This window comes from Cyanistes caeruleus, chromosome 12 (genome assembly GCF_971803275.1).
Source record: "Cyanistes caeruleus chromosome 12, bCyaCae1.hap1.1, whole genome shotgun sequence".
Classification (NCBI taxonomy): domain Eukaryota; kingdom Metazoa; phylum Chordata; class Aves; order Passeriformes; family Paridae; genus Cyanistes; species Cyanistes caeruleus.
In genome coordinates, this window is record NC_141712.1 from 15,650,960 (window position 1) to 15,678,936 (window position 27,977).

The 27,977-nt window shown below is 52.7% G+C and overlaps 1 protein-coding gene across 1 annotated transcript; it reads right to left on the bottom strand.

Moving 5' to 3' along the window:
* Nucleotides 1-242: 242 nt before the first annotated feature.
* Nucleotides 243-27,479, bottom strand: CNGB1 (cyclic nucleotide gated channel subunit beta 1). Its single transcript, XM_086847456.1, has 32 exons — nucleotides 27,237-27,479; nucleotides 26,917-26,974; nucleotides 26,729-26,786; nucleotides 26,493-26,619; nucleotides 26,215-26,257; nucleotides 25,983-26,049; nucleotides 25,818-25,899; nucleotides 25,374-25,410; nucleotides 24,900-25,032; nucleotides 24,719-24,794; nucleotides 24,112-24,148; nucleotides 20,629-20,794; nucleotides 19,175-19,879; nucleotides 17,662-17,791; nucleotides 17,265-17,307; nucleotides 14,600-14,732; nucleotides 12,192-12,287; nucleotides 11,643-11,800; nucleotides 11,305-11,484; nucleotides 10,411-10,619; nucleotides 9,515-9,565; nucleotides 9,315-9,401; nucleotides 8,912-8,976; nucleotides 8,378-8,500; nucleotides 7,276-7,417; nucleotides 6,891-7,050; nucleotides 6,195-6,292; nucleotides 6,022-6,105; nucleotides 5,567-5,685; nucleotides 4,865-5,011; nucleotides 3,639-3,834; nucleotides 243-2,509 (listed from the first exon to the last, which is right to left on the bottom strand). The coding sequence occupies exons 1-32, from the start codon at nucleotides 27,324-27,326 to the stop codon at nucleotides 2,297-2,299; spliced, it is 4,113 nt and encodes a 1,370-aa protein (XP_086703582.1). The 5' UTR covers nucleotides 27,327-27,479; the 3' UTR covers nucleotides 243-2,296.
* Nucleotides 27,480-27,977: the final 498 nt, after the last annotated feature.

The window sequence follows — 27,977 nt, forward strand, 5'->3', positions numbered from 1 at the left end:
ATGTTGAAAACTAGGATTTCTTCAAGCAATCTTTGCTATTTAAGAAAGATTTTTTCCCCCCTCCTATTGGTGATTTAAGGCAAATTACGATTCTTTGACCAGTATTATGTGACCTCTGAGCCTCTCAATTATTTATTGGGAAATGTGAACTGCATGTGAGGATTTTCTGGCTCTCTCAGTGCATGAGTGAGCAAGAAGTTGAAAAAGAGCTGGAATGTTGAAATAAATCCACAGCAAATGAATAGCAATCTACATGGTGTTTATTGTAGATGCAGTGAATTATGAGAGCAATTATAGCCCACTATTTATTTAAATGCTTTTTCTAAAGAATATTAAATCATAGCAGCAAATCAAAGCCTCAATTTGATGTTTGCATGTTTCCTGGTTTGATTATATAAATATTTAAAGAATGCAAAAAACCCTCTACTTTGCACTCCCCACCAAAATCTTCTACCTGGCAGGAAACCACCTGCAAATGACTGAGGATGAGAAATATTCAGGGAGGTTTGGGTGAGTGCAGGCTCTCTCCTGCAATGTGATGGTTTCAGACCCTCCTGCAGTATAGTGGAGCTCATTAAATTTATTTAAAAGAAGACAAGACATAGTTAACTAATTCTAACATCTATTTTGGCTTTTTCTTTTCCTTCCCCTCCCCCCAGAAACCCATACATTTTGCAAGAGAAGGGGGCAAGAAAGCAAGAAAAGAAGATCCCAAAGGAGGTGAAGGTCAGCCCCAGGCTGCTGATGGGAAGAGGGATCACCCAGGGGGTGACGCCAGCGCTGCCACCCTTCACCAAGAGCTGGCTGTGTCACAGCCAGACCTGTGGAACCTGCAGCACTGCTCACAGCATTTGCTGAGCACCTGAGAAGCCCCTTGGCCATGGTGACAGGGCCCTGCAGCAAAACCTGCCCTTTTCCTCCAGAGGATGGAGAGTGGCTCCTCTCGATGGAGCCAGTGGGGCTCCTGTGGGGACAGGGACAGCCCAAAACTTGGGGAGGAGCTGCAGAACCTCATCCAGCGCTGCCTCATGCGCTGCTCACCACCTCTCAGCTCGCCAGCAGCTTGCTCTGCTTGGTGCTGACTTTGAGGAAGATGAGGAAGGACGTGGTGTGCTGGAAGAAGATGGGACACCTTGAGCCAGCAGCTGGGTGCTGGCTGCTGACCAGATGTTTCCCTTCCCCTCCAGCACCCGGTCCCAGCACGGCTGGGAGAGTGACTTCATGACTCCAGTGATGAGCAGCACCAGAGTGGCTTCTCTCTCCATGGGAAATGTGGCCAAGAGCCAGTCTGAAGTGACTGAAAGGCTGGAAATTGCCTGCTGGAAATGTGGACATCCAGCAATGAGTGCAGGGGAGCACCTGCATGCTCGTGCATGCTTGTTGGCACGTTACAGGCTCTGAGCTGACTCTGAAACACTGTCTGGGAGAGGAGAGCACTCACTGCACTTCTCATTCCCCTCCCAGCTGGGAACCAACTCAGCTTCTCCCTTCCTGCTCTATCCCTCCCTGCTGTGGCAGCACAGAAAAATCCCAAGGCTGGAAAAGACCTCCAGGAACATCTCATCCAGGATTGTGCTTGTCTATCCTTGAAAGATGCTCATCAAACCTCTCAATAAGAACCCCCAGTAATGGAGAGTCCACCACCTTCCCAGGGTGGACAGCTGGCAGGAATTCTTCCCAGTGGCAGAGCCAAGGTTGTCTTGGCACCACGCAGGGACCCTCAAGCATCTTGCAGTCTGGGCACTTGGGGACAGAGCTTGGCATTCTCAGGACAGTTTAATTTGCTCCATGCTTGGCCTGTGAGCATAGCCCACATCCTTTTCAGATGAATCACTCCCCACTGCTGCTGTCAACCTTGAGCCCAACAGAGAAACCTTGTTGTTTTTTTTCCCTTGGTTGTTTCTAGCCAAGCAGTGACTCAGCTGTCAGAGGTGAATAACTCTTCATGCTTTGTCTGAACACTCATTAACCATCCAGAGCCATAAAAAGCAGTTTTTCCACAGCTCTCCCTCCACAAGGCTGGATTTCAAAGCAAAGGGGCTGACCTGAGATTTAGTGGGAAATTCATAAAGGTGCTCAATAGATCTGCAGAGCATAGAAACCTTGTATGATTCTGGGTCAGATGGCAGAGGCTTTTCTCAGCAGTGATTGAGGGTTTGGGCAGAAGAGAGAGGCAGATCCTACCCACAGCACATAGCAAAACCTACAGCCACTGCATGCAAATCATTAACAACAAAAATCTGCTAGCCCAGGCATTTGCCTGACTCCTACGCCTGCCCTGGGACCTGCTGCTGTTTCATTTCTCTTCTTTTTTTTCATCTTTCTCTGAAATCTCAGCAGCAAGGATTTCCTCTTCTTCTTTTGCTGTGGAAATCACACGAATGGTGACTGAATGATCAGAAGATTCTGAGGATATTTCTTCTCCTGGGCGGGTTTGTGCTTTGTGGGACATGACAGGTGATCTCTGGTGCACTGGTGATTTTGGTGGGGTTGGGCTGACACTGGAAACCTGCAAGTAAAAAAAGAGGCAAAACCAACCTTAGCAGATCGTTGCCCACTACCCCTAACACGGCAAAGCTGGACAGGTGTTCTGTGGCCCCACCACAGGATCTCTGCCTTGGGATGTCAGCTTGATGCCTTGAGAAACGCAGAGAGAGGAGCACAACGGAGCTTTCTCACATCTGCACTAACTCTTGTTTTGCTCCTGAAGCTTCTGGAGGGGCTGATCCTGGCCAAACCTGGCAGCAGTGCTGCTGTGGGGGAGCAGTCCCAGACTGCCCTGTCCTCCTTTAGAGAGGAGCCTTAGAAGCCTCCCCCACGGATGTGGCATGCAGAGGGAAGTCAGCAGGGCCCTGCTCACCCATCAGTGGGGCTAGTTCCCATGCACCCTTCAGCAACTGGGCTTTTTCCACTCATTCAGAGCCCTCAGTGACACTGTTCACTGCTGCTGTTAACTGGTTATGGATTAATGTTAAACACCACATTGTTTGAAGGCTCTCGTGCCTCTGAAGGACTGCAGCTATGCTTGGCTGCTGTTTACCCAGCCTCAAGGCCACCACACTCCCTATCAGCTCCTCTCTCCCCTCCCTCTGCACATCCAGATGTGATAAGTGTGCCTGGTTCCATGCTGACAATAGTAAAAAGGTCTGCATGGAGACAAAATTTTCCTTACAAGTTTAGTCGAGACAGCTGGAATTAAAAAAAGAAAAATAAAAAAAGGACAGGGTGGTTTTCCTTTTCAGCTGCTCATGACAAAAAGCAAAGGGGAGGAAAAGAAGTGGCAGGATGGCATTGCCTGCTGTGGGGATCTCTGGTGAAAACTTTGAAATATCAGCTGGGCTGTGGGTGCTGGGTGTCCCTGCCAGTGCACTGATTAATTCTGAGGGGCTCTGTCTCTGCAGGAGAGAAGAGACATTCATCAGTCTGTGGTTATAGCCTAGCCAGAAATTAGACTCAGGCTTAGCACAGGTAGGCAAAAATTTCATGTCTTTCCCTTTGGTACAGCAAAGCAAACCCCTGTGGGACGCTGGCATTCCCCCAAAGGCCTGTGCAAGATGTTGGCTCAGCCCTTCCCGCTTTGACAGACCCCAACATCCTGAGCTCGGTCCTTTAAGGCACCTCAAGCTCTCCATGCTGACCTGTGTCTCCTGCATCGCCTTCAGCTCCTGCAGCCTCCAGCGGAGCCGCCGCAGGGGCCCTTTGCCCCCCATCCTCCCCGTGGCTGCCAGGGCAGCCTGGAACAGCTTTGGGGTCTCAGCTTTCGGGGGGATGATCAGCGCAGCTCCGGGGCCTCCCTTCTCATCTTTGGGCTTCTTGTTGCTTTTCAGCATTTTCCTACAGCACGGAAAGGGAGAGGCGATGTCAGCCCGGGAACACGTGCTAAAAGCTGGGTTTATAATGCAGGGAAACCGAGCGTCAAAGGGACAAGGGTCTTTATGTGTCATAGGGAGGACAGGATAACAAATCTAATCGAAACGAAAACGAATCTTTGGACAGTTTTTTTTTTTAAACGAAGGCACTTTGGCCGTGCTCCACCCGCTCCGAGAGGGGGATTTTGGCAGCCGGAGGCGGCGGCGGGGGCCGGGTGCCCTCTGCCGAGCGGAGCCGGCTCCGGGAGCGGGGCAGCGGCAGCGGCAGCAGCAGCAGCAGCAGCAGCAGGAGCAGCAGCAGGAGCAGCAGCAGGAGCAGCAGCAGCAGCAGGAGCAGCAGCAGGAGGAGCAGGAGCAGGAGCAGCAGGAGCAGCAGCAGGAGCAGCAGCAGCAGGAGCAGGAGCAGCAGCAGCAGCAGCAGCAGCAGCAGCAGCAGCAGCAGCAGCAGCAGCAGCAGAGCAGCAGCAGCAGCAGCAGCAGCAGCAGCAGCAGCAGCAGCAGCAGCAGCAGCAGCAGCAGGAGCAGCAGCAGAGCAGCAGGAGCAGCACAGCAGCAGCACCAGCAGCAGCAGCAGCAGCAGCAGCAGCGGCAGCAGCAGCAGGAGCAGCAGCAGCAGCAGCAGGAGCAGCAGCAGAGCAGCAGGAGCAGCAGCAGCAGCAGGAGCAGCAGCAGCAGCAGCAGCAGCGGCAGCAGCAGCAGGAGCAGCAGCAGCAGCAGCAGCAGCAGCAGGAGCAGCAGCAGCAGCAGGAGCAGCAGCAGCAGCAGCAGCAGCAGCAGCAGCAGCAGCAGCAGCAGCAGCAGCAGCACCAGCACCAGCACCAGCAGCAGCACCAGCACCAGCACCAGCACCAGCACCAGCACCAGCACCAGCAGCAGCACCAGCACCAGCAGCAGGAGCCTCCCCAGGGCTTCACACACACAGAAAAACCCCCCGAGACTGCGAACCCCGGGCTCTGCTGTTTACAAACCCCCGCGGGTTAGAAAGCAGCACGCACTTGGCTTTCTTGCGCAGCAGCTTCTGAGACTCCGGGTAATGCACCAAAATCTCCTTCAAGTCCTTCTTCTCCAAAATAAAAAGGTTGGCGAAGCCGTGGGCCACGACGTTTGCTGTCCGGCGATTTCCCCCTCCTGCTGCCAGCAAGCTGGGAGAGAATGCAAGACATCAACACCTCTGTTCACAGGCTCGGAACGCCAAATCTTCACACATCACCTCTCTCTTTCAGGGGACTCGGAGTTTAATTTTCTCTCCTGATGGAATTTGTCATGCGCAATTTTTAAAGGGTGATAAAGGGAAACGCTGAATGGAGTGCTATATAAAAAATTGCTTGTGGGTTTTTAGGGTTAAATATTGTGTTTTACACCAGTCTAGTGTCTGCTGGGCTGTGGGGAGGCAGCAGTATTGCTGTGTTACACTGGTACAGGGCTTTTCATTCCCATGACAGGGGTGGATTAATGGCTGGGAGACTGTATTTGTGAAACACCTTTTCTGGTCAGTTTTCCCATCCCTCTATCCATATTTACCATCACCAGCTCCCCGGGCAGAAGACAAGAGGATGACAAAAACAGCAGAAAAGCTGTAATTTTTTTGTCTCAGCCACAAAGATTAATTGGGATGCTGCTGATCCTTCCACTTCCCATGCTCCTCACCCAAAGCCCACAAGCTGTATTTCCCCAGCTCCCTGAAATGCTTCACTCACCTGATTTCCCCAAAGACAGATCCAGCTTTCAGAGTCACCAGCACGGATTTGCCGTCGGGTCCCCCCAGCACCTGCACTTGTCCCGCCTGGATGATGTACATCTCACGGCCTATTTCTCCCTGCAGGGAAGGGGGGAGCTGGCTGGGATGCCCAGAAACAGGGAGACCTCATGGATGCCCTAAGCAGCATCTTGCTGGAAATCCCCATGACCATGCTGCCCTCTCCAAGCTCCCTAAATGTCCTGATGGTTCTCGCTCCTCAGCATTCCCATCTCAGCCTCCCACAGACTCCAACCAGCTTTCCCCTGCTCTCCTGCTGTTCAGAGCTGCAGCAGAAAGGGTCAGTTTTGTACAAGAGCAGCTGCAGCCGAGGATGTTTTTGCTCCAAATTCCCACCCAGGATGATGGCACAGGCCTGGCTTTCCCTAGGCCTGTGGCTCCCAAGAGTCTCGTTACCTTCTTGCACACGTAGTCATTGGGCAGGTAGACCACTGATCTGAGCCGCTTCAGCATGTCAAAGATCATCTGTCTGTCACAGCCCTGAGCCCAAACAGAGCCAGAACATGCCAGCATTAGTCTGTGCTGGTGTGGCAGGCTGTGCCAGCCAGGGCCTGTGCTGCAGAGGGTACCTGGAAAAGGGCCACTTTGCTCACGATGTTGTAGTTCACGTCGATGGCGATGTCCAGCCTCATCTTGTCTGGCAGCTGCACCAGCAGCTCCGACTCATCTGTGAGACAAAGCAGAAAAGTGGCTGCTTCCAACACTTGATCAGAGAGTGTGTCCTTCATGTGGCAGTGGGGAGGTGGCCCACGTTCTGGCGGCAGAGGGCAGGAGCCAGCTCACACAGAAGGGTCTCCTCCAGCCTCTGTCCACCCAGCAACCTGCAGGTCTAAATCTGAAATATGATGGGAAATCACCCTTTTGCATTATCCCTGCCCTGATGTCTCTCAGAAACAGACTACCAAGCCCAAGTCAGCATTTTTCTTGTCCACAAGGGCTGACACAAGGTTCTGGTCCTGCCTGATAACTTACTGGTAGGGTGAGCTGGTGGCTTTGCTGCTGGACACACTCTGGCCAGTGATGGACAGGCACTGTCCTCTCTGCAGGGCACATGGGACACTGGACTCAGTGTGCTGTGAGTGATGCCAAGTCACCAAAGTGCTGTGACCCAGTGGCAGTCTGTAAACTCTGTAGGTGGGCAAGCAAGTCCCTATACTGAAGAATAAAATAATCCACCCTCCACCCCCAAACTGTAGTGCTATTTGACATTTCAGGTGTGCAGAGCAACCACTGTAAAACATGAGCTTGGGGTGGCTGGATCTCACCTAGCATGCCTTGGGAGTGCCACGTGTACTCGTACCACGTCTTCACCCGGTTCTGAACAGTTCTGGGGATCTTGTAGAAGTTCATGTATTTAATGGTGCTGTCCATGCAGCTCCTATAGTAAGTTTGCCCTGCAGTAGCAGCACCAACCACGTCTCTCATCTAAATGGAAGAGGTGGAGGAGAACTTTAAGTTGCTATCACTTATCCATCAGCGGGTTAAGCATGTAAGCCAAGCCCTAACAGCATCTGCCAGATCCTTTTTGTCTTGCACCGATGCTGAGCAGGTCTTCCCATGGGGGAAACAAACCCTGAGAAGCAAACCTGTGCATCAAACCCACCAAATCCACCCTCACCTGAGGCTGTAAATCCCCCCATCCCAACTCACCTGCCCTATCATGACCGAGAAAGCAAAGACTCCTGTGAAGTAGTTCAGCAGCTGGAAGACGATCTCAAACAGCGTCTTGGGGTCTGGCAGGCCCCCGATGGTGATGAGGGTTTTCACTGCCCAGTAGTAACAGCGGATGTAGCTGGGAGGAGAAGAGGAGGCAGCTCTGAAGGCATTTCTGTTTTGAGCTCACAGCCTCTGATCATGGCAAGCCAGAGCCTGCTGAGATTTATTATGGATGACAAAGGGAAAAACTGAAGGGCTTCAGACTCCCCACCACGCCTGCAGGTGCTTCTGGAGATGCTACAGGAGCAGGGGAACCAATGGTCCCTCCAGGAACCTCCACTTGGGAGGCTCAGCTGCTCTGGCTACTCCTGTTTTCTGCTCCTCACAGCTCTGCCATAAACCAGCAATATATTTTCAGCAACTTTTACACTTTTAGAAATCATCAGGGGGAAAAAATGTGTTTGTGAGGAAATTGTTGGCATGGCACTTAGGAGAAGCCAAGTGAATTCCTGATGCCCTGGTCTTGGGCATTCCCTTGGGTGTTTTGTTTCCACCTGAAGATGGACACAGATTTGTCTATCATACAAAATAACTCTCTAGCAGCAACATTAGCACAGATGTGGGCATTCAGCTTGTGAGCCAAGGACTCTGCCTGTAGCATCAATCAGCACAGGGGACATGTAACCATGTTGCCATGGTGAGGGGAAGGGCTGGCCACTGTCCCCATCTCACAGCCTGGCTGGTCTGAGGGGCCTGATCCCAATCTGGCAGCAGTCAACACAGATAGAAACAGGATTCATTCTTCAATCCTGGCTGGCCAGGGAGCATTCCTCTGCTTCCCAGCACCAGGATCCCATTTTTTCAGCCACTTCAAGCTGCCACTGCTTTCCACCTCTGCCCTCTCAGCTCTGTGTATCACTGCACATCCCATCCCTCCCATCCTTGTCATTCTCCCTGGCTCCACATCTTCTCCTGGCACTCCCAACCCTTTGCTTCAGGGGTTTTTATAAATCCAGCTGTATCCCAACACCTCCCTTATTGCTCCAGCTCATCACAGCAGGCTGTGCTGTGTGACACCCCCAGCCCTGGCTTGTACCTGTTTCCTTCCCCATCATAGACCCAGGTGGTGGAGCCCAGTCCTTCATAGGCTGAGGCCCAGTAGTAGAGGCAGGAGTTCACGTGCAGGCTGTACAGTAAGTAGGCAGTGGTCCGAATCACCCTGCAGAAAAACCCAGGAGAGAGCAGGAAGGGAGAGGATGTCTGCTGGAATCAGTAGGAGCCTTGAAGTGGTGACCATACAGGTCCTGCCAATGCAGGAGTCACAGAGCACCCCAACCCTGCTGCTGCCTCCTGCAGCCCTGCAGCTGCAGAAGTGCCAGAAAAAGCAGTTTATCTGCTGATGGCTCTCCTTCACTGCCAGCACCCCTGTCCCCATGGGCTGGAGAGAGGTGATCCTACTCATGCAGGCTTTGGGACCCTGATGTCCTACCACATCAGCCAAAGTCCGTGTCAGCCCAGGCACAGCAGGGAAATAAATCAGGGACCCAGAACAAGTGCAGAATGAAGGGAACCTTCCTCCCCAGTGGCAAACAGCATTTCCATGTTCCCTCCTTCCCCCCATGCCCCTCACCTGTAGATGTAAGCCTTGGTCAGGATGGCCTCCAGGCGGTTGTTGAACTCAAAGAAGGCCATGTACTGGGAGGAGAAAGAGAGCTGCATGTTCCAGGTCACCTCCCCATAAAGCCCCTCTGTCCCTCATTTCCCTCCCACAGCCCCTCTGCAGCATGGACTGCCACAGACAGATTTGTCTCCATCCACAAGAACCCTTCCAGTTTAATGTGAGTAGTTAGGATTGAAATGAAGTGTTTGACCAACAGCCCTGCAAAGCCTTTGGGACAGAACTTCCCTCCATTTTATAATCTTCCTGTCATCATGGATGAGTGTGACAAGCCATAGCTCACCCCAGCCAGCACAGACCTCCTCCACATCCCCTGCAGCTGCTGCTCTGCCTGCTTCTGTAAGCCCTGACTCACCTTCAGACAGCGAGGGAAGCGCAGCAGGGGGTTGACACCCACTTTGAAGTAGAGGAAATCCAGGGGCAGGAGGCACAGCACGTCCATCTGAAATCCACACAGGGAGAAACCTCTGTGGGGACCTGCAGGAGCACTGGGGTGGGGCTGCAACCCACAGGGCAGATTAAAGATTCAGATGAATGAAGAAAGTTTTGACAAACCTTGAAGCGTTGTGATCGCAGGTAGTTCTCTTTCATGGCCTTTTTGTCAGTCTGGAGGGGAACAGGAAGGAGAGAGAGAGGAATATTGATTATTGCTTAGAGAAAGGGAAGCTGGGGCCAACATGGTCATGCCTGGCTTTCCTCCTCTGCACCACAACAGGGAAGATGCTCCCTTTGTGCCTGGAAAGGAGAGAAGAGCGAGCAGAGAAGTCCTGGCTGCATGCCATCTTCTCATCCTACCTTGGGACATCCTGGGATTTTGCATCCCAGGAAAAGCACATCACAGTGCCAGCACCACAAAAAAATCAGCATTTGCAGGGGAAACTGCCTGTCTGAGCATCTGCACGGTCATGGGGAGGCTGTACCCTCAAGGTGTGATTTTTCACAGTTTGTTTAATTGAATATGGAAATGAAATCAAGGGCTTCCCTTATCTCAGGCATGTGATCTGTGTGTTCAGATTGTAATTGCTGATGCATCCTGCCTGGTGTGCTCCTGAAAATTAACCCCAGAGTTTGTTACGCCCATGCCCAAGGTTGGCACCACAGGGCTGTGCCAGGGCCTGTCAATGAGCGCCTCACCACGGGCAGAACCACCCCTGGAGCAGGCATCCCTACCCAGGAGCAGGAACCAGAGACCACACAGTTCCTGGATAGGATAGCATTGATTTTGTAGCAAAAAATGGTGTGTTTGGCAGACAAAAAGGCTGCTGGCTTATCCAGCCCGTGTCAGGAGAGATGCTCGTGGTCTCTGAGAGGGGACAGAGCCCTGATGACCATGGCCATGGTGAGAGAGCCTGGAGAGCTTGTTCAGAGCCCAGCAGCACCCGTGTCCCTCAGGGGGATGGGAGGTCCCCACGGCTGGTCCCCAGGGGTGGGATGCAGTGCCCTGCACTCACGATGATGTCTCCCCCCTGCACGAACTGCAGCCGGGTCTGAAAGATGAGGATGTCCAGCAGATAAATGAGGTCACAGAGGTAGTCCACCAGCAGCCAGTAGTGGATGTTTGCTGGAGTCTGGTAGGGGAAAGCCCAGCGGACGGGGATCAACCAGCAGTTCCAGTTCCAGGCCATGACAACGAAGAACAGCCATAGCACGTACATCAGATCTGCACACAGGGAACAGCACCACCACCAGCTGGGCAGACATCCTTCCTCTGTGTGAATCTCCTGCATCTTCTATCCCCTTCTGTGATTCTTCTATCCCCTGACCTGCCCTCAGCACAGCAGGAAAACCTGCAGGAAGTCTCTTGGTGACAGTGTTTAACTGCAGCTGGGCTCTAGCACAGAGTGAGCACCCCCAGTCACAGAACACACCATGCTTCATCAGAAAGCTTCTTCTAACTTTGCTCATTTAGCTATATTTGCTTTTGTTCTGCTCCCACAACACCAACTTCCCTGTTTTCTTTTTCCCTTCCAGCCATGCTGAACTGGTGGCCTGATGCCTGAGCCCAGAGGCTTCCAAAAGACTGAGGAATATGAGAGACTAAAGAAAGAACTGGCCTTCTGAGGGGTGGCCACAAGGCAGTGGAATCTTCTTTTGTGATTTTAATTTTTTTGGGGGGGGATATCCACACCTCAGGGAAAGCAGAATGCCCAGTCATGTTCCTGACACCCTCAGCTGGAAGTATTTAGGAAAGCCTGTGCCTTGCAGAGGAATTTAAAATTCTGTGCTTTAGTGAAAACTAAGTTGATTCTTGCTTAGTTCTCCCCTCTTTATACCTCCTCACCCTCTCGCCCCAGTCCCACCAGCTTGCCCCCAGCCCAGGCACGAGGCCGTGCTCCATCACTCACTGGTCAGGGGGTCGATGCTGCTGGGGAACTGGTAGCTCTTCAGGCGGTCCAGCCAGGGCCGGTGCTTGAATGTGCAGCACAGCATCTCACAGTAGTGGTCATCCCTCGAGGGTTTGTCCCCCTCCAGCTCTCCTCCTGGGGCAGGCACCGGTGCTGCTGCATGCACTGGCTTGGTGGGAGCTGGGAGAGGCCACACAGTTATTTCAAAGGGCAGAAAAATCTTCTTACTTCAGCTTTTTTTAAGGTCTTTAAACTGTTAATAAAACAGCTGCCTCCCAGAAAACACAGCGTGTACGGGGACCCAGCAGGGAAGCACTCCCAGCCCCACCTGAACTCACATGCCACAGGGCTCTCCTCGTCCGAGGTGACATCGGGGTCAATCAGCTTCTCCTTCACCTTCTCTGTCCTCTCTTTGAAGAGCCTCACCAGCTCCTGCAGCCGAGTGTTGATGACGGCGCTGCTCAGGCTGGTGGCCGAGCCGATGCGCTGGGGCAGGCTGCGGGGACACCAGCGGGCATTTCATGAAGGTAGGAAAGCCTCAGGGCAGGTTCAGGGGGTCATGGAAACCTGGAGTGGTTTGGGTTAGAAGGGACCTTAAGGTGATCTCTTTCCAACCTCTCTGCCATGGGCAGGGACACCTTCCACTAGAGCAGGTTGTTCCAAGCCCCATCCAGCCTGGCCTCGAACCGTGACCTATTCTTTAACCTACAGCATCTGAATTAGGATTGACCTGTGTTTATTTGGGTATCGTGCAGTGAGAAGAACACCACGTGGCATGGCTCCCTCTCCCTTTGGTATCCCAGCACTCCTGGGATCTTTGCTATTTCCAGCCCAGCCCCAGGATGTGACCCCCTGGCTGATCCTGAACCCCTGGGCCCATTACACACCTTTCCCTCTGCTCCTCATCCCAGCCCAGCACTGGCCTGGGGGATTGGCTCACCAGCCCCTCGTCCAGACCATCCTCTGGGAGCAGTTGCTTCCTCCTGCAGACACAAACACAGCGAGTGAGAATCAGCTTGGCTCCTCTCCCTCCTCCCCCTCCTCCCCCTGCCTGGTGGGACCAGTTTTCTCTTTCCCCTTCCCCTACTAGGGTCAGTTTCCCCTAATTTCTGACATTTCCTGGAGTAGATGGGAGTGACCCCCCTGTTCCTTTCCTGCTAGAGCCCTGTTTCTCCCTGAGCACCAACAAGCCCTTGGCTCCATGGACATGCAGACACCTGGCCCATTTTGCAGCCCAGTTTGGGTACCTGGCAAGATGCACGAAGGGCAGGTATCGCCCTGTGCTTGCCCCCAGTGCCACAGCTTCACATCTCTGCACTTCAAGAGGCAGGAGAGGAAACTGCAGTGCCAGCAATAGCTAGAAGCTGTGTTCTAACATAGCTGGGGTTCCCTTTGGCACAGACGGGTTTCTCAGGTGACTTCCTTACACATGGGCAAGAAAGGTGTTGGAAGGGAAGCAGAATATGAAGACAACAGTCCGAGCAAAAATCTAGACCTGTTTGCAAACCTGCAGCCAAGTCCAGAACTTTAGCTGTGATGAAGAAGTTGTCTCCTGCCACCACAGCTGCTGATACCACTGGCCATGGCACAAAATGTCTCGGTGCTGTGTGTGGAGCAGGAGAAAGCAGGATGCTGAGGGAGGTCATCCTGCCATCACAGATCTCACAAAGAAAGCCAAATGCTGTGACCTCACCACCTTCAGCCTCGCTGGCTCTCAGGTGTGTCCTGCTGGGAGGTGGAGCAGGTGAACAAGACTGATGAACCTTCCTTTCCCAAGTGCCCAGTGCAGGGGTGGAGGAAAACCACAACCCCCCCTTTTAAAGTACTCTCCAATGTGAATGGAGGGGTTCCCAAAACACCAGGTTGGAGAAATAGTCGTGCCAAGGATGTTGTTGGGACAACATCCATTGCCTCTCAGCAGTCTCCATTTGCCCTTCCCTTGCCTCTGTGCCCTCAGGGCACCACGCTGCCCCACTGGGCTGTCCTGCACTGAAGCCCCTTGCTCTGTTAGGGGGCCCTGCAGCCCCCTCCAGGGAGCAGCCAGCTGGGATGGAAGGTCCTGTCCCAGCCTAAACCTTGCTCTGGTTTTGGTGCCCTCAGAATGCTGCAGCCAGAGGCCACAGGCACTAGAAGACGTGGGGTGCACAGGGTCCCTGCCCATATGGCATCAGCCAGGGTATCCTGGGTATCTGCAGAAGCTTGTTTCCAGGCTCCAGTTAGGTGTGTGGCTCATTTGCAATGAGTCTTTTATGACTCTCTCTAAACCATGTACACTCAAATCCTTCACAGATCCATGGAGGAAACAAGACTGTGGCCAGTAGAAAGGATTTAGAGATAACTGGGTGACTGCTCAATGCATAGTTATGTCTCCTTCCTCTGGAAACACCAGCAGGACATGAGCATTTTCCTTCTGGTTCACAATAAATAATTATTATTTCTTTATGCAGGAGAACAGGTGTTCCTTGCTTTTAAAAGTACCCAGTGTTGTTTTGAGACACTCCCTGGACACCCAGCAGAAGGGTTTATATGCTCACACGTGGAACTGCAGCTATGTTTAATGCTCTCAAGTATTTTCACTGCAGGTATTTTACATGAAGCCTTGGGCTCTGCTGTCCCAGTTTAAATAGCTGTTTGACAGACTGGATTGTGAACATTTTTGCCATTTTACTTGCTCCTCCAGGAGCTTGTTTACTAAGAGATCCAAACTATTAAGTGAGAATGACTACAGCACCTGGTTTTCAGCACAGAAAAGTCCCACTTTAGCTTCCATTTTGAATCCTCTGCAAGAGTGAGCCTCAAAAAAACCTAGTGCCACAACAGAAAATATACATCAGCTTTCTCCAGCCTAAATTTTAAAGCTCAGTTTTAATCCTCCCTCTCTCTAAGCAAAGAATCACTGAATGATCTGGGTTGGAAGGGGACCTTAAAAGACCAGCTTTAGTCCAGCTCCCTGCTATGGGCAGGGACACCTTCCAACTAGACCAGATAGCTCCAAGCCCCATCCAACCTGGCCTTGAACACTTTGAGGGATGGGGCTTCCACCACTCCTCTGAAAGCACGAACCCAGGGGGGGACATGCTGCAAACCCTCACAGCAAAAATACAAGAAGAACATTGTTTGTTTTCAAGATGAAGGCACATATGCCCTCTGTGCTCTGAACTTGGCAACAGAGACAGGTGGACAACAGACAAATGTCCAGATCTGCTGGGAAGGAGCATCTCCACGTGGCTGTATCAATGCTCCTGTCCTGGCACCCTCGGGGGCAGCCGGGGACCGCGGCCGGGCAGAGCCGTACCTGGGGGATGCTGCGCCGGGCACCGCCAGCAGGTTGGGAGCGCTGGCAGCAGGCACCGGTCCATGGGTACCATGGATCTCCACAGCATGGCCTGGGCTGTCCACATCCTTCATCTCCACGGTGGGGTAATTTCCTGCTCCGTGGGGAAGGACAACAATCGCAGGTGAGGGGGGCACAGGGCCCCGCCTGCAGCCAGGACAGCTCCCCCGTCACTGCCACAGAGCTGCCCCAGGCCCTGCAGCGTGTGGGAAGGGCTCTCCTTCTCCCTCCATTCTTTTCTTGCCTGGCTCTCCTTTCTCCTAAGCATTTGGAACACTTCTTTATCTTTTTTTTTTATTTTTTTTTTTTGCCCAGTTTCTAGCACTCTAAGAGCTGCCATCTGCTCCCCTTCTGCTTGCCCAGCTTGCAGTGATTGCAGCTACTCCATCTGAGCTTTGGGTTCCCGTGGTTTGGAAAACGATGGAGATGAGGATTCCCAGCTGGAACCAAGCAGGAACCCAGGATTTCCAGGAGCAAACCTGCCTCCCAGGGTGTAGAGATTCTCCTGGTTCTTCTGAACGTAAACACATGGATTGTGACAGCACCAAACCACCACCAGTATTTGCTTTTCATGCAGAATAAGGCACTATTTAAATAAGCATTTATGGCTTCTTTCTTCTGAAAAAGTAATAAGTGCTTCCTGCCACAGGCAAGGTTAGAAGCAGGAAGGTTGGATATTTATAGTGGGTAAAGAAAGATGCCAGTTGTCCAAAGGAGAAATGGCACTGGGGGCTACCTTGGCTGACCCCACAGTTGCTCAGCTGTGAAGTGTGATGTCTTTTCTTAGCTATTTAACAAAATACAATGAATTCCTGCAAGATTTCTTCTGTGGGAGGTTTTCACACATCTGAAAGACCCCATGCACCTCCTCCTGCTTCACACTGATGGGAAGCTAGTGGATCGAGAGTGACTTGATTAAATGCCTGAGAAAAGGCCTGTTTGGGTTGCAAAGTTAAAATGCTGTTGCATGTAAGGAAAAGCAGCAGAATTCGGCTTGCTGGTTAAAAACAAAGCAAAGCAAAGCTGCAGACAAGGCAGAAAGCCATGAACAGCAAACCTCCACCTTCCTCTCCCCTTAGTATGAGCAGGTTGCGCAAGTGCTGCGGAGAAAACTGTGCGGTGATATTGCACCCTCTGCCTGCAGGTCCTTCCGGAGAGCTTTTCTCAGCAGCTCTAAACGCACAGCATTTGCAAACACTCTCTAGGCTCAGCTAAAAAGGCACATAGTGATGAGGCAGAAGCAGACAAACACTTGTATTTTGTTCCCCAGCCTCTGTGCTGCAACACGAAGCGCGCTTTATTTTTTTTTTAATTCTTTCCCGCACCAGAAAGCAACAAAAAAAGCAACTACTCCAGGAATGCCCCCCACCCCACGCCCCTCTAACCACACAAGGTCAAAGCCAACACCTCTAATACCTAGTGGGGATTGCTCCTCAGTGCAAAAATTGGGGTTGACAACTCCAGCCTTTGGCTTGCTGGCGGCAGGGCCGGGGGTGCGTGCGGCGGCGCTGGCTCGGTAGCTGGGGACATTGGGGAGCTGCTCTAGAGCCCCAGGGCCGGGAGGGGAGCGGTCCCTGCCAGCCACAGCCTGGGCATGCACCAGCCGGTCTAGCTCGACGTCCCGGGCCCGCCTGGCCATGCTGCTAGGAGCTGCTAGGTGCTTCAAGCAAAGGACAAGGCATCTGAAGCTGCAATAAAACACAGAGTGGTTTGAGACGGGAGGGTTGTGTCGCGGCACAAACGCGGGGCTGACGGGGCTTTGGGGCTGCCTGCTGCTCACAGGGGGTGGTAGCACACGGCTGCAGTGCTGGGCATCCTAACACGTGTTTGTCATGGAATCGAGGAAGGTTAAGGGTTAGAAAGGACTTCAAAGATTGTGTCCCATGGACAGGGACATCTCCCACCACTCCAGGTTGCTCAAAGCCTTATCCAGCCTGGCTTTGGGCACTGCCAGGGTTGGGGCATCCACAACCTCCCTGGGCAACATGTTCCAGTATCTCACCGCCCTCACTGTGAAGAATTTCTTCCTAATAATCTCACCTAAATTCCCCCTCTTTCAGTTTGTACCCATTACTCCTTGTCCTATCACTGCAGTTCCTGACAAATCAGCATTTTCTAGCATCATTGCCCCTCTAAAAGAGAATCTCGGGGTGAGACCAAGCCATTCCCCGTGCAACTTCCTGATGTCAGTGGAGTTCTGCCAGGATGTGCCTTTGCTCAGTCAGGCTGCAATGGGAACTCACTTCATTACCAATCACTGTTTCCTAAAACGTTATATTAAAATGTGTTTTATGCCATTGGTTATTTCCCAAATGGAGAAAAGTGGTAGAGAAAATACTTTTTATCCATTCACATTCTCCAGCTGAAGGAGAAGCCCTTGTTTCACATCATGGCTTAAACAACAGCATTGTACATTCAGAGCTAGCTCCAGCCAATGCCAATATTGCCATTGTGCTGTGCCCTCAGGATGTTTTACCCCAGTGGAAAGCCCTGACTGCCCCTGCAGGCCCACGCTGCAGGGAAATCACTGCCTGCTCCCTGACAGGAAAGGAGAAGCTCGATTCTCCCCCCACCAGGCATTGCTTCACCTCATCCCTGTTTGGCATCATACTGCTACAGGTTGTACCTTCAGCATCGGTTTCAGCAGCTTCAGCTGTCTCCTCTTCCACCTTCAAAATAAAAAAAAAAAAAAAAGCAATTTTAAGGAGAAAAAGCCCATTCTGTCAGTAAAAGAGCAGACTTTGCAGCTTGGCTGGATGCCCCATATCCCTCCTACTCGCCAGACACTCAGCTTGTTGTTCAGTGCCCACTTGTGGGGTGAAATGAGGCCTCCCTGCATCTACAGCTACTTCTGCTGCCCCAGCTTCAGGGCTGGGGATATCTTGGGGGGAAACATGTGCAGTGCCCAGCCCAGTCTGCTCCTCCAGGGCACTGCATCCCCTCGAGAAGCTCTGAGCCCCCAGCACTTGCAGGGCAGCAAGAGCTCATTGCAGCCCGCAGCCCAAGCAGGCGCCACGCCGTACCTGCACAAGAGCACCTTGGAGATTACTTATCTCAACTTCTTCCAGCTGCTCAACCCTGAGGGCCTCCTCGGCAAGACAGGCTTCATCCACAGCCTTATCAGCAGGGAGACAAGGTGGCTGCAGCAAGGGTCTGCAAGGGAGAGAAAAAAATACTGCCTGGGCAACCAGGTGAGAGGCACATAAACAAAACAGGGCATGGCATGTGCATAAGCAAAAATTGCAGAGGCAGAAAGATCCAGGCAGAATGTTTCTCCTCCTGTGCATAATAATTTCTCATATAATTGAAATGGGCCAAATAAAAAGCTGAAAGCTAATTTCCAGGCAAGGCTTTCCCACAAGCACTATTCAAATCCCACATTTGCTTGTGCAAGACACCACCAGGACACATCATTCTCATTTTCCTTCAGCAGCAAGCACAGACCTCAGCTCCACCATTCTGACAAAGGGGCTCTCAAGATTGATTTTATTGCCTTAATATAACTTCATAACTGAAATAAAAGCACCTCAATTGTTGCTCTGTGCATTTATCTCTTGATTTGATATTTCCTGGCAAGAAATGAAAAGCAGGGATTTGGAATAATGAGAAGAATTTTAAGACAGCTAAATGCATTAAAATATTTGTTTTGTTATTTTAAATATTTTTCCCCCTTAATATTTTAAATTATGCTCCTTTCAAATGTGATCACAAATCTTTCCATCCTAAACTAAAAAACCTGTTGGTCTCTCTCTCTTTTCCCAATAAATAAACACATTGAAGGATGGAGTAGCATCTTATTCCCCCCACAACTGAAGCTCATGTTTCTATAGGGAAGCTCCAGGAACAGATTTTGATGAAATACAAACACATGGGTTTGACACTGGGTAATCATGTGTTTTCAGCTTCTTCCTGAAAATCTAGCTACTTTAGGAGAATTAACAGAGAATAATATTGTAGTGCTAGGTAATAAATCCCTAAATATTTATCTCATGTGAAATCAGAGCAAACTACTAATCTGAGCAGAAAGATGTCACCCAATACCACCTAGACCAAAGTCACCACCTCCCACAGCTGACAAGAACTCGGCTATTTCCTGCAACAGGAAAAAATGTAAAATTGTACCTACTTGTATGAAGCAGCGTCTGCAGACACAACACATAACCCTGTCTTTCCATTCAGCTCTGCAACACCCAAACCGAATTAATGGGCACGCTGTAAACAGCAGGGCCCATCTCCCGAGGCTGGCTGCTCCCGCCCCCGGCGAGCCCCAGGAGGAGCCACGGTTGCCACGGAGCCAGCCCGTGTCACCGGGGGCCACTCGCCTGTCCCCAGGGGCCACTCGCCTGTCCCCAGGGGCCGCGTCAGCAGCGAGCCCCGGGCTGAGCCGGATCCCTCCCGCACCCCATCCCTCGGCAGGCAGGCAGCTCGGCTCTGCCGGGGCTCTGTCAGCCCCTCCAGCTGGCCAACGCAATTGAGACAAAAGCTGCAATCACGCTCATTTCCAACAAAGCCATAAAGGCGACGGGAGCCACTCACTCTGCACTCTCTTCCTGCTCCTCCTCTTTCTTATCCTCTTCTTTCCTCTTTTCCTCTTTCTTCTCCTTCTCTTTTTTCTTCTCCTTCTCTTTCTTCCTCTTCTCTTCCTTCTTCCTCTTTTCCTCTTTCTTCCTCTTCTCCTCTTTCTCTTTCTTCCTGTCCTCCTCTTTCTTCCTGTTCTCCTCTTTCTTCCTCTCTTCCTCTATCTTCCTTTTCTCCTCCTCTTTCTTCCTCTCCTCTTCCTCTTTTTTACTCTCCTCCTCCTTCTTCTTCCTCTCCTCCTCCTCCTTTTTCTTGCCCTCTTCCTCCTTTTTTCTGTCCTCCTCCTCTTTCTTCCTCTCCTCTTCCTCCTTTTTCCTGTCCTCTTCCTCCTCTTGCTTCCTCTCCCCTTCCTCCCTCTCCTCCTCCTCTTTCTTCCTTTCCTCCTCCTCCTCCTCTTGCTTCCTCTCCTCTTCCTTCTTCTTCCTCTCTTCTTCCTCCTCATTTTTCTTACCCTCTTCCTCTTTTTTACTGTCCTCCTCCTCCTCCATCTTCCTCTCCTCTTCCTCCTTTTTCCTGTCTTCCTCCTCTTGCTTCATCTCTTCTTCTTCTTCTTTCTTCCTCTTGTCTTCCTCCTCTTTCTTCCTCTCTTCCTCCTCCTCTTTCTTCTCCTCCTCCTCCTTTTCCTCTTCCCCCTTGGTCACGTTTGGGGAGCCCAAGCAGAGTCTGGAAAGGAGAAGCCGGTTAGGTAAAACCCTCCGAGGGGTGTGTGGCTGGCACGGGGAGCTCTGCACATCCCGCGGGTTCTGACCCAGCAGAGGGGAGCTCTGCTGAGCCAGCCTGGCTCAGGGCATCCCCTGTGCTGAGCAAGGCCCAGCACTGCCCGTGTGGGAGGGGGAAATGCTGTGCTCACCCAGCTCTGCTGGGCTCAGGGAGCATTTTGGGGGGCTCAGAAAGCCTCTGTGAGCATGCATGGGCCCCTCTCATCCCCCTGCTGCAGCACGGCTCACTCCTGGCTCTGGACACTCTGCCCAGCCCTTGGGAAGACCCCAGCAGGGATTTCTTTTGGCAGAAGTAAGGGTGAATTATACAGAGACAACTTGCATTTCTGAATGCCAATAGAGCTACATGCACAAGTGCTGGGAACAAGGTCCAAGGCCTCTTGCCTTGGAGCCAAAATCTGCTCACAGGAGCCTAAGCAGAGCCTCCCTCACCTGTCCTTTGTAGGGAATTGCTCTCATGGCTCTGCCACTGCCTGCCCTGACCAGAATCAAGACACCAGAAGAAAAAGACATTTGATCAAGCAGCTTTTGGATCCTACTGGGGCATGCCCCCCATTTTGGAAACAGGCAGCTCCACCGCCAGCACTTGCAAGGATGGATGCCCAGGGACAGGCTTGTCCCCTCCCATGGCCACCACACTGGGGACTGGAGAACACACAGACCTGCCCACCAACAGCATCTCCCTTCCCCTACCTGTTCTCCTCTTCCTGAGGTTCTTCCTGTATGGTGGGGAGGGAATGAGCATCTGCCTCCAGCTCAGCCCTGTGAGCCCAGGCCGCCACCTCTTCGTTAATCTGGCCATCATCAATCTCTTTCAGGACGAGATGAGTTTCCTCCTGTTCCCCAGGGGCTACATGAACTGAAACAGGAATGAGGAAAGGGAGGTGATGGAGTGACAGTAGCACATTCTCAAGAGGTCAGGTTAGGGCAGATCCCAGGTTTCCTTGGCTCGATGGGGCAGTGCTGAAGTAGCTCTCAGCCTGCAGAGCTGGGCAGCCCTGCTGCCCCTGAGCTGTGCTGCACGGGTGCCTTGGGCCCCTTTGCCAGGAGGAAGAAGGAAATTCATCATTTTGCACCAAGCACAGCCAAAACCCCATGAAAGCCTTGAGCAACCTGGTCTAGTGGAAAATGTCCCTGTCCATAGCAGGGGGGTTTAGCTTTAAGGGCCCTTCCAACCCAAACCATTCTGTGATTCCATGAGAGCTCTAATCCTCTGCACACAGGTGAGTGCTGGCTTCCCAGCACAGGCCATGTTTTGTCTCTCCTTGCAGTCTGGAAGAGCCCAAAGCCTTTCCCCTTGTGAACCCCCAGGGATTTGCTGTGCTAGCACAGCCCAAGGGCCCTGGGTCTGCAAGATCCAACCCAGAGCCCACATCACAACACTCAGCACCGTGTCCTGGCCTCTCCGAGCACTCTCCCAGGAAAGTAACATCCCACACCCCTTGTCACTTCCCAGCATCACTGGAGAAAAACCCACAGCAGGCTACTGGGGGCTGTAGGTCAGCTGCAGAGTGGGGAGTCTGACCCATGATGAGCCCTCTCCATGTCCCAGGGGTTCCCATCCTACCACGTCAGGCTCACACCAGAGAAACAGGAGGAGGAAGCACATCCGCTTACTGTAAAACCAGTTTATTTTGAGGTCTGCCTGACAGCAAAACTTACATATCCACAACAAAGCTAATAGGAAACGTGCAAACTGAGCTACAGAAAGGCAGGAAACCCATGCAGTGTCATATCTGTGGCTTATTTACCCACCCCATGGTGTCCACAATGCCTTTAGCCCATTCCCTCTGGATCTCCATTAATAAAAACATGGGGTAGCAATCAGGGAAATGGCTTTTAAAGCACACCATGGCTTTTGGATACATTATATGAAAATGATGTAAATACTAAGACTGTGTCCTGGTACCAGCAAGATGCAATATAAACACAGGGGATGGATCTCAGGGTGGTCTCTTGGCTCACAACTCATTGTTACAGTTGCCTGGATGGTCCTAAAGAGATGCAATGGTGGGAGATCTTAACCTGGTCTGTCAATACATCAGGGGGCTTATTCAAAATATGGAAAAATACTTTTTACCAAGGTCTGTAAGGATGAGGAGAAACAGTTTTAAACTGAAAGAGGGGACATTCATATTGGACATAAGTAAAGAATAGTGTACTGTGGTTGCCCCATCCCTTGAAGTGTTCAAGGCCAGGTTAAGATCTCCCAGTGTGTCCCTGCTCAGGAAAGGGAAGCTGGACCAGATCAACTTCAAAGGTCCCTCACAACTCAGTCTGCTATTCCAAGGTCTGTATCCAAAACCTGGAGCGTAGGGGCTTCCACCCCCCTGAGCCCAGTGTGCCTGCACTGGCCATGCCTGCCTGCAACCTCTGGGCTGGAAACAGCCCCTGGAATCCCCTCCCTGCTGGGACATTCCTGCTGCTGCAGTTACTGCTGCATCCACGCAGCTGTGAGCTTCAGGAGGGAGCAGCCATAGTTGGGGGTAAGGAGAGTTTGGGGTAAGTTCTCGTAGAAGAGCCTGGGCAAATTTGTTTAATCATTGACTCCTACATATTCACCTAGAGATTAACCTCACACACCTGATCTGCTGCTGCAAATCAGAGCCCTTTCCACTTGCTGGGAGGAAACACTCAGTTATGGAAGAAAAGCAACAAGGAGCTGACAAGAGCTTCAAGAGGTTTATAATGTTACACCTCAGAGGCAGAAGTTGACTCAAGCCTGGAGATTCCAGCTGGGAGTCTCGGGGTGAATATTCAGATGTTCTGGGGGCATTGAGAGGACCAGGAGTGCTGAGAGATTGCAGCAAGAGGCTTTCTGCCACCGAGGTGTCCTGAGTGATGCTTTTCTACCATCCTGTAAATTACAGCTCCCATCTCATAGATACCATCCTGCAAAACCAGTAGCTCCAATTCCCAGAGCAAAGAGGGAGCCAAGTGGGACAGCCCTGGGACCAGGTCCCTGTGCCAGCAATGGGTTCCCACTGCCCCAGCTGGGAAGGAGCTAGAGACCATTTGCAGATTCCCCTTTGCTTTTCCTCCCCAGCTGTGCTTTCTCCTCAGGCTGGTCTCTTTTGGGTGTGGGAAGGGCTGGTTTGCCACGGTCTTCGTTTTCCGTTTGTTTCAGAGGCGCTAAGCCCCTTTGCCCCCTGAAACAAAAGGAGAAGGAAAACATTAATGAGCGTGCTGGCAGTTTGGTGCCAGGGCAGATCTCTTGCTTGACCCAATCATTCCCTTCCTTGGGCAGGTTAAGTGACCTGGAGATGCCTCAAGGCACCAAAGCCAGCTGGCCACCAAGGCTGTGCTCACCCAGCACATGCAGCAGCATCCCTGGCTTTGCCCCTTTCCGAGGTCCAAGGCAGCACACAGGCCCCCAGTTTGTACAAACACATGGAGAAATGCCTTCCCCCAGCATTTCCCTCTCTGAGGTTCTGCCAAGAGGCTGTTGGCCTGCAGGAGTAACTTTCCAGCATATCCCTGGGGGGTCTGCATTTTCCATGCGCCTCAATAGGTCCCTGGTCCCATCACAGCCCAGCCAGCCACTCTTTTCAAGGGACAGCACTTGCACAGGGGTGTGTAACCCTGCCCAGACCATCCACAGAGGCAGCTGGGGCTCTGCATTTTGTCCAGCATCCCTCAAAGTGGCTGCAGTGGGGAGCAAAGCCCCCCTGCCCACAGAGCTGGTGCTCAATCCCCTCCACAGGCACACAGCAGTGTGAACCCTGCAGGTTCCTGCAATCATGCAGACTCCATTCTAAGACATCTAATCCCAGCATTTTGTTTTCCTGGGATACCTTCCTAGACATCTTACACCAGGCTTGGCAAACACCAAAGGAGGGAAAGAAAGCAGCAGATTTTAATTCCCTTGTAATTCTTTGGTCAAATCCCTCCAGCTCCAACACAGCTCAGGACAGACTTTGATATCAGCACTAACCTCAAAACCCAGGACCTGAGGATGTGCACTTGGAGACTCCCTCAGCCTGAGTTTTACCAAGCACAGCAACAGCTCACTCTTCTCCATTGTCAACAAGTCCCTGGGGGATTCCAGGGGCTCCTGAGCTGGCACCCAGGGCAGACCAGGAGAAAAGAGGTGCCAGTGACCCCTCTTCCCAGCAACCCAAGCTAATAACGAGCTTGGCAGTCAAACCATCAAGAAGAAATGGAGCCACCACTTACTTTGTTCCACAGGACTCGAGGTTGCTGTGGCCACTCCCTGTCAAGAGGAGAAGGGGACCTTGAGACACTGCTCATTTTCAGGAACCCTCAATTTTTACCCTCAATGCCCCATTTTCGGTAAAGATGTTCCTTTTACCCTAAGTACCCCGTTTTTGTGGCAAGCTGGATGTCTTGGCCATGGGGACAAGCATCCCCACACTCATACAAGTGCAGGTACAAGTGGTACAGGGCAGGAACACTTCAGTGAGTTTGTCTGGGGGCCAGGGAAGCAAAGGAGAGCTGTGTAAAGCTGCTGCCACCTCTCCTTAGAGCTGGGACCACACCTGCATGAGATGCCAGAGCCTGGACACCAGCCAGTGCTGCACAAAAAGGCAAGGAACCAGTAAAGAAAGTGCATGCTATGGGATCTTTGGCTGCTTAGAAGCCAAACATTGACTTTCATCAGCTAAGCGGGTCACAGGGACTTGTTCTCTTGACAGAACTTGGTGACAGCCCAAAGCACAGCAGGTCCCAGCACTGATCTAGTGGCATCTGTGTGGCAGGGGACGCCCTGCTCGTCAGGGATGTGGTGTTCCCGTGCTCTTTTCCTGTCCATCAGACAGCATACCTGTGTGTCCTGCTTCTCCCTGGTCACCGGCTGCGGCATCACCTTCTCCAGCCCCTGGACAAACCAGCTGAACATCCTGGAGACAAGAAACCGCAGTTAGAACTGGCAGCCAGAGCCTTTGCTCCAGCACCAGCCGTTCCTCTGGCCAGCAGAGCCCGGCAGAAGGTGCCACTGGGGTTACCTGCTGCCGTCCACAGCCGCGGGCCGAGGGCTGGGGGTGGCCACGGGCTGCGGCTGCCCCTTGGCTGCTGCTGCCTTCTCCTCGGCTGGAGCGCTGCATTTGGATTTCTCCTGGGTTTTAGTCCCTTTAGCGTCTGCTCAGGTTTATTCCAAAGAAGGAGGAAGATAGGCAATGGAGCAGTCAAAAATTGTTGGGAAGTGGAGCAGGAAGAGTCAGGTCCCAGAGGGACAGGCCTGAGGGGCTGCCCTGGCCCTGCCTGGATGAGGGCATGGACACTTTGGGGACAGAAGCTGTGTAGGGGCTGTGCCATGGTGGCAGGACCTGTGTCCCCACCGCTGGGAGCTGTGTCCCCACCCCTGGGAGCTGTGTCCCCACCAGTCCCAGCACAGTGGGTATCCTGGGCATGGAGATGAGAGGCAGTGCCAGCGCTGCCCACAGCCCAGCTCAGGGCACCGGGGGGATCGGATCGCTCACCTTCCACCGCTCCTTCGCTCTTCTCCTTCGGCTCTGTCTGTGGAGGGACAGACGGATGGATGGACGTGGCAAAGCACTGCCTGAGCCCTCAGGCCACCCCAGGTGGACATGCCCCCACCACAAGAGGAGCCACATCTCAGCCCCACACACCCAACCATGCCCGCTGTGGTTTCAGTCCCATTGCCATGACAATAACCATTTAACCCAGACACCAGCGCTGCTGACACCAGCAGGTCAGTCCCAAATGAAGGGTCCTCCCTGCAGCAGGGTTGAGGAACACCGGGGGGGGCACCCAGAGGTCTTTTTTTGCTCTGCTGAATTCCCTTGGGGCTTTCTTCCCCAAGGTCCCAGCTGGGGTGTACAGGAAGATGAAGGCAGGGAGCTCGCCTCACTCTCATCTCTACCCGGTAGCCCCCAATTCTTCCCGAGCTGGGCAGTGCTCACCTCCAGCTTTTTCATCCCCTCTGGCTGCGGCAAAATCCTCTCGAAGCCCTGTGACAGCCAGCTGAGCACCCGGTTTCCTGCCCTGAGGGAGAGCACCGGGCTCAGGGAGCTCATCCTGCACCCTCCTGCCCTCCCACATCCCCCCAGACCTGGTGGGGCACCCACCACTCCTGCGGGACGGGCTCCGCTTCGCCCTCGGAGACGTCCTCCTCGGGATCGAAGGGAGTTATCTCTGCAAGGAGAGCACTGCTGTGGGCGTGGGGAATCTGCACTGCTGGCAGCTTCAGGTCCCCCCATCAGCCAGCACAAGGGGACAATAGTGCTGGCATCACCAGTCGGGGAGGTGGGATGTGGGAGTCCAGGATGCTGCAAACTACCAACTCCCTGCTCTCCTTACCCAGACCATCGTCGTCCTCATCCCCAAGGACCTGGACCTCTGTCTGAAAAGCCGAACAGATTGTCTGAAAACCCGACAGCCCAAGAGAGGGATCATCCCGCTGAGTGGGGAGGGAAACCTGCCCTTTCCCCAGGGATGGATGAGGGCAGAAACCCATGCAGGGAGGGTTTAGTGCTCCCAGTTAGCACTGGGAGGGTGATAAGAAGAAAAAAAGAAGAAAAGGTAAAAAGAGGTAGAAGCTCAAATACACCAAACCACTTCCCAGATCTGTCTCCTACCTCATCAGCAATGTCGATGCTTGTCTCGAAGCTCTTCCCGAGTGCCTGCAGCCCTGGGGCTGGGGCTGGCTGGGGAATCACCTTCTCCAGCCCATAGGAGAGCCAGGAGAGCACACTACTCCCCACACTGCCAGGAAAGGGTGTGAGTCAAGCTGGGAACACCATCCAAGGCATCCCACCCCCGAAAAGCAAAATCCCAATCAAATCATGTTGCACGAAGGGTGCAGGAGCTGTACCTGTCAAACACAGAACTCGAGTCCTCAGAGACCACAAAGGTCACTTTCTTTTCCGTTTCTTCAATGGCAGCAGGGGAAAATAAAACAAGCTCTTATCACCACTCTGGCAGCCCCCAGGAGGCCAGGCAGGAGTGAGAAAGGTGGGTACAGGAACAATGATGTGCAGCCTGAGCCAGTGTGGGGCTTACCCTCAGTGCGTGCCCGGTCAGCAACATCTGTGGGACCACTGGCCTTTCCTGTTGGTGCCTTCAGGGCAAAAGGCAGAAGGTGTCAGAGAATGAGGCACGAGGGACACTGTCCCTGTTCAAAGGTGGCTGCAAACCCCAGGGACTCCCCATCCTCCTGCTGCTTCCCAGCAGCTCAGAGCAGGAGTGCATCCCAGCCCCTATCCCTCCTGGGGATGCTGTGGAGCATCCCTGGGTGCTGCAGGGGATGGATGCAGAGGCACCAGGCACCTCTCATCTTCCTCATGGTGTCCCCATCATCCCCAAGCTGGCTCTCTGCTCACCTTAGCTGGCTCCAGCTCCCGCACAGGGGTCTCCTCTGCCACGTGGGGCACCGGGGGCTGGGGCACCACCCGGTCAATCCAGCCCATCATCCCGCTGGCTGCGGGCAGTGCTGAGGGGTCTCCAGCTGGCAAGAGCCCAGCAGCAGGGATGCACGCTGCCCAGGGAATAGCAGCTGCACCAGCTGTTCACTCTGTCTCCTGAGCAGCCCAAAAAGGTCCTTGGTGTCCTTCTGTTTCCACGTCCTGCTTGGGAAACACGGCACTGCAGCACAGCCAGAGCAAACCCAGCTCAGCTCCTCATCCCTCACTGCTACTGTGAGCAAACTACTCACTCTATTTTATTCTCACCATCTCAGTTAAACTTGCTTTTCCTAAAGGTAGCTTCTCAGTTAGATGTTTTATTTTCACAACCTGTCCTGACTAGGAGGCCATTGCAGATAGATCACAGAAATTGTGATGCTCTGCTCAGGGTCCTCTACTCTCCCCACCATTTTTCATTGGAGGGAAGCTGAACAGTAATTTGAACAGAATTTTTTAATGAGGAAGTTCATTAAAAACATACCCCCTCTTTCTGCTCCTAAAACAACTCTGCTCCACCACCTTTCAGCCACATCCCAGGGACATGGTGGCTGCTGGGGGCTCTGGCAAGGGCAGCAAAGGCATCCAGCACTGGCTGCTATGTTGATAGGTTAGGTAAAAGTAAGATGTTGTAGAGCAGGGATTCAGCTGTCCAAGCTCTGG

What these genes read in the sequence shown, in the direction of transcription:
- CNGB1 (XM_086847456.1), bottom strand. Translation starts at nt 27,326, where the DNA reads ATGATGGGCTGGATTGACCGGGTGGTGCCCCAGCCCCCGGTGCCCCAC. An exon ending in TGAGGACGACGATGGTCTGG is followed by an intron (nt 26,050 to 26,214) that starts GTAAGGAGAGCA and finishes CTCTCCTTGCAG; the next exon opens with AGATAACTCCCTTCGATCCC. An exon ending in GATGAGGAGCAGAGGGAAAG is followed by an intron (nt 11,801 to 12,191) that starts GTGTGTAATGGG and finishes GTGTCCCCGCAG; the next exon opens with CCTGCCCCAGCGCATCGGCT.